General features: G+C 38.2%; 1 protein-coding gene across 1 annotated transcript in view; it reads left to right on the forward strand.

Moving 5' to 3' along the window:
* Window positions 1-9,202, forward strand: part of DEPDC4 (DEP domain containing 4) — a 24,193-nt gene extending 14,991 nt beyond the window's left edge. Inside the window, exon 9 of the mRNA XM_046646006.1 lies at window positions 4,515-9,202. Within this exon, the coding sequence (XP_046501962.1) occupies window positions 4,515-4,690 (176 nt within the window). The 3' untranslated portion in view covers window positions 4,691-9,202. The remainder of the gene's footprint in view (window positions 1-4,514) is intronic.
* The last annotated feature ends 23 nt before the right edge of the window (window positions 9,203-9,225 follow it).

A 9,225-nucleotide genomic window follows, 5' to 3' on the forward strand; every position in this document is an offset into this window, starting at 1 on the left:
AAAAGGTGGGGGGGCAGCTGGCTGGCACAGCAGCTAAGTTCACATTGCGCTTCGGTGGCCTGGGGTTCACCAGTTTGGATCCCGGATGTGGACCTACACACCGCTTGTCAAGCCATGCTGTGACAGGCATCCCACATAAAATAGAGGAAGATGGGCACGGAGGTTGGCTCAGGGCCAGTCTTCCTCAGTAAAAAGAGGATTGGCGGCAGATGTCAGCTCAGGGCTAATCTTCCTCAAAAAAAAATAAAAGTTTCTAGGGCATTACTAACTTTTAGAAAAACATTCATAGAGTAGGGCATAAACTTATTTACCTGAATTACTTGGAATTTCTCAGCTAATAGATGCCTTTTTCCCTCATTCCATTCTTTGAACACAGGACAAATAGCAACAGGTATGTTGCCACATGCATCCTGTCTGTTTGATACAGTTAAACAGTGATACTGATGAAGTATTCTGAAGCTAACATCTGGATTCTTTTTGGATTAATTTGATCTCATCTGACTAATTTCAAAACAAACTTCATTTGGCTGCCATTACTACATTAGCTTTTCACATTCAATTTTCTGTTACTTTTGGTTTTTGAGGAAAATGGAGGGATTGTAGGCATTTTAATATTTATTTGCATTCACCATTCATTCAACAATATGCCTTAAAGGGAAATAATGATTATAAGTGTTCTGCACTGTGCCCTGTGCTACAAGCACTTGGCAAGTGGAGAGTTATGTGATATTTTCCCTAAATAGCTTAACTATGTTGTCTCTTTTTGAAGTTTCTCTTATTCAGTAAAATTATCAGATCATACCAGTACACAACTTAATTGAATTTTTAACTCTGTGTTTTGTGTTGTATGGTCTTTTCCCCATACTTGATTACTTGAAATTCATGAGTATTGATTTAAAATACTTCTGATATCAAATATTTATCCATCTATCCAATTATTCACTATTTTTTTAATATCTACTATGAACCAGACTTTGTATAAGCAGTAAAAAATATGAAGATGTATCAGATAATGCCTCAGCTTGCAATCAACTCTATCCCAGTGTTCAAAGTGACTGGCACATAGTAGACATTCAGTAGATATTTGTTGAATAAAGTAATTCAGTGAAAGAGTTGATGTATGAAAGAGACAACCATTATAAATCATAATAAAATATAATAGGGATATATTCAAACCAGAGGAGGTCAGGGAAGAGGAAGAGGAGGAGGACTACCTGACCTAGTTTGAGGAGATTAGGTTAGGCTTGTGGAGGAGATAATGCCTGGTCGGAGTCTTAAAGAATCCGTAGATGTTAACCCAAAAGAGTAGAGAAGGGAAGGATATTTTGGACAGAAGGAACATTGTGAGCAAAAGTAGGTAAGTGCTAGAAACTGCAATCAAGGGGTGGCAGGAATTAAAACTAGAGAAATAGATAGATGTTTGGTCATGAAGCACCTCATTTAGCAATCAAGGAATTCAATAGGCAGTTAGAGAGGCATTGAAAATTATTTTTAAGAAAGTGATATGGATAGTTTTACATTTTAAATAGAGCGTGCTTAGCAGCACTATGGAGAATGGGTTGGCCAGGGGAACTGGAGGCAAGGTTCCTAGGTAGGAGACCACTGATGTAGGCCTGTACTATGGCAGAGGTCAGAAGGATGGAGAGGAGGGGACAGGTTTGAGAAATATTTAGGAGGTAAAATTGGCAACACTTGATTGTACCTGGGGGTCAGGGAGAAGGGTGATTCAAAGATGACTGTCAAGTTCCTGGGTGGGGTGACTGCCACTAATTCAGATAGAAAAACAGAGGAGGGGGAACATGTTTAGGGAGATGATTGAATCTGTTTTGGCCTTTTGATTTAAGACACATGTGGGACATCTGGGTCTAGATTTTCAGCAGGGCAGCTGAATGTTCAATTTTTTTTTTTTAAGATTTTATTTTTTCCTTTTTCTCCCCAAAGCCCCCCGGTACATAGTTGTATATTCTTCGTTGTGGGTCCTTCTAGTTGTGGCATGTGGGACGCCACCTCAGCATGGCTTGATGAGCAGTGCCATGTCCGTGCCCAGGACTCGAACCAACGAAAACACTGGGCCACCTGTAGCGGAGCACGCAAACTTAACCACTCGGCCACGGGGCCAGCCCCTGGATGTTCAATTTTGAAGCTCAGGGGAGAGATCTGAGCTAGAACTAAATATCTGGGAGCATGTGGAAATTAAGGTCATTTAGAGTATGCTGAGTAAAATAAAAGGTCCAAAGAGAAAACATTAAGGGACACTAATAGTCAAGGGGTGAGTAAAGAGGAACGTATGAATGAGACAGAGAAGAAATGTTAGGAGGGGAATGAGGTGAAGTCATGACCATAAAGCCAAGGAAATCTAACATTTTAAGAAAGAGGATTCCATGTGGCAGAATATCAGGACTGCCACTGACTATCTGGAGCCAATTAGTGAGAGCTGATTTAGTAGCTTGAGAGGCAAAAGCCAGGTTGCAGTGGGATGAAAAGGAATAAATGGGTAAAGAAATTAAGAGTGGATATACAATAAGAAGGGGAAGAGAGAAACTGGGCAATAACTGGAGCAATGCTAAGTCAAGCCAGAGATTTGAGCATACGGACCTGCTGAGAGGAGGGTAACAGAAGAAACAGGATATTGAAGGAAAAAAAGAGATGAGTGATGGAGCCAGGCCCTGGAGGAGGCAGGAGAAAATGCATTCAATGGCACAAGACCAAGGGTTTGCCTGAAACAAGAGGAGAGATAATGGAATAAAGGTGACAGTGTGCGGGTGTAAATAAAAGTGTAGGGCCAAGGTAGAAAGCTGAGGGAGATCATTAAGTGATGAATCCATTTTCCTTGATAAAGTAGGAGGAGGAGACCATATTGTCTGAGGAGCTGTAGGAGGACCATTGAATGGATGACATGAGAAGAAGGGAATAGTTTGAAACAGATGGTTAGGGGAATGGGAAAAGCACTTGAGAAAGGAAAAGTAAATAGATTGATGAGTAATTCCAAGCACCCAGATGAGGCAGATTATAAACTTTAGTGGTACCAATTTGGACAGTATGATTTTTCTCAGCAGCACTTATGTACTTGAGTGTTAGAGTGGAAAAGGTGGATTCAAGCACTGATTGAGAGCAGGGATTTTGCTTTGTCAGGCATTACAGAAAGATAGGAGTGCAAGATAAGTGAGGATGCACATAAGTGAGAAAGTGATTCAAATGTTCAGGTATTTGTCTGACTCATGATGGGAAAGAAGAGATGATGAACAAAGAAAAGTGGCACAGCAGGGTTTGATGTTCTGAGATTGATGATGAGTTGTGACAGAACTGAAGGCAGTATAGCATACGTAGTGGTAAAGAGCATCTTAAGATTCATAGCAGATTCTGAAGAGATTTGGGTGCAGGAGTTTAAGTTTTCAGAGGCGGTGTAATTCCAGGGTATCACCACAGGTGTGTTTAAGCGAAGGCTGTTATAGTGAAGATAGGCAAAAACCCTGATATTAATGGGCTTTAGGCTTTCAAAGGTTATCTGATTAAGAACTGCTTTGGTGTGTGTGGAGGTTATGGTGTCTTAATCTGTAGATCAGCAGAGAGGCTTCGTTTACTGTACATGCTAAGACAGCTCTCAGGGAAGTGAAAAATCACTGCTCATGTTCATGAAATTCTTTGTTCATGTTTTGAACATGCCTCTTATGGGGTTCAGGACACACGACCCCAAAATATGGTACTTGGCATATTGAATATTTTAAGCTGAAGGAGTTTGAGAAAATGACAGAAGCAGGAAGGTCACTCTGACCTCCTTCCCCAATCGCCCTTCTCCCCTGAAAGAGGCCATAAAACCCTCTTGTGAGAGGTACCCTCCCTGTACCTGGAGGAAAGGAACATCCTTATCTCCGAAGACAAAGGGACACCAAGAAGAATCCAAACAAACAGGGCTTGCTAAGTTTTCCCCAATTTATTTCAATTATCTCATACTCCTTAACCTATCATATTCCTCATTCCATGACTCTCCACTCTTCATCAAACCTAGCATAAAACATAGGTCTGTTTCTTTGAGTCTTCATTTCCTTATGAAGGCTCCCATGTCACATAAAACTTATATTAAATAAATTTGTATGCTTTTCTGTTAATCTGTCTTAATCTGTCTTTGTCAGTTTACTTTTCAGACACAGCCAGGGACCCTAGGAGGGTCAAGGAAAACTTTTTCTTCCCCTATATCTCCTATTAGCCATGTGACTTAAACTCCTTGTGTATTCCTCTTGAAACTGGGATAATAGCTCCTTGCTTCTACTTCATACAATTATTTTGGAGATCAAATAAAAATATCTATGTAAAATAAGATAGTGTATGTTTGGCTAAAGTATAGAACCCTTATAAAAAACAGTATTAATGTGAAGCAAAGAAAATGTGAGCATAAGTGATATTATCTACCACATTTGGGGGAAAAAATAAGTCCAGCATAAGGCTAGTTCAGGTAAGTACATTTTAGTTTTTTTTTTTAACTTGCTTTTCCAATTGTACTTTTTTTTTTTTTTAAGGCTTCACATTTTGCCAACACTTGACATACAAGGAGTTTGAAAAACGAAAGGAGAGGACGATTCAAAATCTTCACCAGTTGGCTCTTGAGATTAATAGTAACCCCAGCATCTCTTTGAAACAAAAAAAGAAATTAATCAAAGAATTTCAAAAACACCATCCAGAAGCTTTGCATTAACATTTCTGGGGCAAGAAACTATAATCTGTAAATATAAACAACTCTCTGGTGGTTTTCTCAAACTGCCATACTTACATTTCAGAGACAGAACAGTCTCCAAGCATTCTAAGTATAATCATGTTTAAAAGATATTAAGGAAGGTGGTCAAAAGGTACAAACTTCCAGTTATAAATAAGTCCTGGGGATGTAATGTACAGCATGGTGCCTATAGTTAATAATACTGTTGTATATTTGAAAGTTGATGAGAGTAGATCTTAAAAAATTTCAACAAAGTTTTTAACTTTAAAAGTGAATACAAATTAATTAAGTTCATGTATGCTGATTCACTTAATTATTATGCTGCTAAAATCACTTATTAAATGTGCTGCTATTATTAGGGATTGGGTACAGTTAACTTCCTTAGAATTTTTTTTTCCACAGAAAAGGACCATTCATACATAAGTTCTCCGAAGAAAGCATGCACTTTCCTTAGTATATATTATTTTTAAGCTACTCCCTTAGGGTACTGTAACTTAAATGCTGTGAATCATCGAAATAGCATAAGGCTTATAAAGTAGATTTTAAAAGCCACAAATTTACAATTCATAAATATCTAAAACCATGATTTTGCCTTCTCGCTCATTCTTCTTTAGTCTATATAGTATTTTAGGGTTTTCTTCTTTCCTTCATCCCTCCCTCTTTTTTTTTTTTTTAAGTTGGTTAGTTTACTTTATGGCATCATTCTCTCAATGTGACATATGTTGAGGATTCAATCCCTGTTGAAAGTTACACAGAGATGCATCCTTTTATAGTCTTAATTTATGCATTGATCACAGGGAAACAGACGCATATATCAAAAGTACTTGAAAAAATATACATTGAACTGTCATCAGTTTTATCTTTTTGTGTACCAAAACTATCAATTGTGTTGAATTTGAAAGCTTAGAGTCAAAGTTCTCAACTGAGTCTGTAAAAAGGTTCCAGAGGGCCGAAGTTCAATGTACTTTCTGAAATGCTGTGCAATTTTTTGTGTACATGTGCATATGGCATTTTTCTAGGAAAAGGATCTGTAGCTTTCACCAGATTCTCAAAGGGGATTATGACCCAAGCACATTAAGAATCACTGAGTTAAAAAGTCAACATTGTTGATTCTGTCTTTAGAGACTATACTATATATATATATTTATATATTTTCCAAATTTTGCTTTGACTTTATAGATAAACTGTAAGTCTAAATGTCCACCTTATGTATTAAATAGGACATTAGCTAGATGAATTATGAGTTCCTGCTCAAAACAAAAAACAAAAAAAAAATTCTGTGACACTAGAAGATATAACTGCCCTAATCTGTGTATGATTATTTTGAGTTAGGAAGGAAATTGATATACCTCCAGTAGAAGACCTGAGAGGGTGGTTCTAGAGGAACCAGGAAAATACTGGAAACATGCAGGCAAACCCTATTTATTGAAGTGGGTGTGGGGGAGACTCTCCTTATTTGTAAAGTTTCCATTTTAATATTCTGTGTGAATCAGGTGGGAAATTGCTCCCTATTACCATGAATGGCTGGCACTTTGAGAAATGCATTAAGGATGTTACCATGTCCTTGGCTCTGCTGCTCAGAAGATTCTATATAACCTTAAGCAAGTATCTTCCCTCTGAGTCTCAGTTTTGGTTTGTTTTTAAATCTCTAGAATAACAATATACATGCATAGGTTTATATTTATAAAACTGGACCAGAAATATCAAAGGTACAAGGAAGAGTGTGTGGTATGGTAGGTAACAAGAGTCTGCGCTCTGCATCAGAGCCCTGGATTTACTACTCGACCCATTTGGGTTCAGAAGAGAAAATGTTAGCAAGTGAACGCCCTAGATCAAGGTAAAACCTGATTTAGAAACAGTCGAATTATTAGAAGTTAAGTTGTTCAGCAGTGCTGGAAAGGGTTAATTATTATTTAAATTGAATTACATTTCTTGCAACATTCCCTAATGGAGCCTATTTTGATCAACATATATACTGCCATTCAATTAAATTTGTTTACAAAGAAAATGTGACTTCTATTGAATGGTTTTTGAAGGTTCTGAGGCATTAATTCCTAAAGAGAAATGCCTAAGCCAGCAGTGCCACTCCACCTAGTGACAGCTCCATAAATTACAGTTATTAGGCTTAAAAAGAATTCCCAAGGGTATTGTCATTCAATTTTAGGCTAAACCTCTTTGAGGGACTTATGTGCAAAGTATTTTTTCTCTGTACAAATAAAATCCAGCTCTAGTCACTGAAAAGCTTACCTCCTATTAGAATATTAAGTAAATTTCCTTAAGAATTAACAGCCTGATTCATAATGCTTAAGACTGCTTAAACTTCTTAGATTATTCACACTCAGGTACTATCCAGGTAAATAAAAGATTTTCTAACTCAAAGAAATAAATGTTGAGACAAAACTTTTCTCTCATGTAATTTATATACACAGAGAATGTTCAAAACTGAAAGCCATTCTTGAGACATTTTTTCTGGAAATCTTTCCTCCCTGTACTCTACAAGTGGATCATGGAAGTGCTTTTATTATGCAATTGCTTGTGTGCTAGAAAGATTTTTGAATATAATAACCAAAAGGTTGTTGTTGCAGCTCCAGATTTGTCACTAAACAACTCTGTGACCGGTGATTGCTTAATTGATTCATTCACACATGTAATAATTCAACATTTGATCTGTGCCAACACAGATCTACTTCTGACCGCTGCCAGCCATATCATGCAGAACCACCTATAAACAAGATTTGAATTTTTTTTCTTTGGGAACCTCCACGAGGTCACAGATTGGGTTGAGGAAAAGGTATACAGTGCAGTAAGAGTAAATGCTCTTGAGTATGAGCTCATGCAGTTAGCTTGTCCAACTTGAGTTCAGTCTTGTATATATACTTCTTCCACTTGACGATGGCATGCTGCTGTGCATGCCTAACCTGCAATGGGGAAGGGAAATGATTCCAGGGAGCAGAACTGAGAGCAGCATGTCTGGTTGTTCAATTCACGTAAAGATATGGCTAAAGGTGATGGCTATTGGTTTGCATAAAGGATCAGAGACTTGAAAACTACAAGAAGCCTGGGGACTAGGAGCTTTAGGAAAGACGTGGATGGACATGTCAGAACAGGCCCATGTGCGAGGATATCTGTGTCTTGTGTGAAAGCTCATCAAAAGGCCTCTTCCGTAGGGAAGGCTCTTCTTATCAGGTGGACAGCATAGCCTACACTGTGGATATTGGTCAGCCTCTTTCCCCAGCCATCCCACTTCTTGCTCAGTGGTGCTACATTCTAGGAAAATTCCCTCAGCTTCTTTCTCTTTTTCAGTCTTTAGTAGTGTCCGTTATGCTATTCAACCCATCAATTAAGCATAAGTAATTATATTTTTAATTTCTAAGATCTTTGTTATAGCAACTTGTTCTTGTTGCAATAGATGAAATTGCCTCATCAGTCTTAGAGAATATTATAAAGTTTCTTTTGTTTAATTTATTCCCTTAGGGGTTCATTCTTGTTTGTTGGCTTTGGTGCCTCTTTGATGGTATCAAGTATCCCTCAAATGTTTAATGCTTGGTTGTTTGTTGTTTTTTTCATTTATGAATTCCTGTTTACCTGTCGGTGAATCTAGGTTCTAATTTTGGTGCCTTTCCATGGCAAGAGGAAGGCGAGCTAAGTTCCCTAGAACTATGCCCTGTCAGAACTCTTTCTAATGAGGTCTGAGCTCTTTTCTTTAGCTAGAGATCAGTGCCACAATCAGCTGTTCCCTTAAATTTTGTTTTTACTCTGATATTCTTAGTGGATATGACATTATTTCAGGATCTGTTCTGTTTCTTTCTCCACCCTTAACACTGCAGTTCTTATCACTGAGCCTCAATTCCAAGAAAGGGAGTGGGGCTCAGCTGTTTCCAATTCGTTCATTTAATGATTTCCTACTCTCTGAATGTGTCCTGAATTAAAATATCTTTGGAATTGTTCTTATGTCTTTAGTAGTTTTCTCCTGCGCTGATCTGGGACATGGGTTTTCTTGTTCTTGTTTCTCTAACAATCTAATCCCATTTGATTCCAGAAATTCCTCTACATTAGTTCATCAGTGCTACCCTTTTTGCTTCCCAGAGTCACTTAATGATTTACTCTTCTATCAAAATATAACATGAACTATTTCATGCATACAATATAGATTCTAAGATAATGAAAATCCATGTGGTCACCACCCAGCTTGAGAAATACCATATCACAAATAACACTGAAGTGTTCCCTGTGCATCCCTCCTTGATCTCATTTACCTCCCTCCCTTCTCCACTGGGAATGTTTAAAGGGATTTGGGACAGGTAGAAAAGCAGGTGAACATGATCAGTTTGCTACGTCAAGCCAACCACCACTGAATTAAGAAATTCAAAACCAAGAGAGATTGGGGCAGGACAGGTGGCCAGCAGTTAAGTTTGCACGTTCTGCTTTGGCAGCCAGGGGTTCGCTGGTTCAGATCCCAGGTGTGGACCTACACACCACTTGTCAAGCCATGCTGTAGCAGGCATCCCACATATGAA

Source organism: Equus quagga, chromosome 19, assembly GCF_021613505.1.
Source record: "Equus quagga isolate Etosha38 chromosome 19, UCLA_HA_Equagga_1.0, whole genome shotgun sequence".
Lineage (NCBI taxonomy): Eukaryota > Metazoa > Chordata > Mammalia > Perissodactyla > Equidae > Equus > Equus quagga.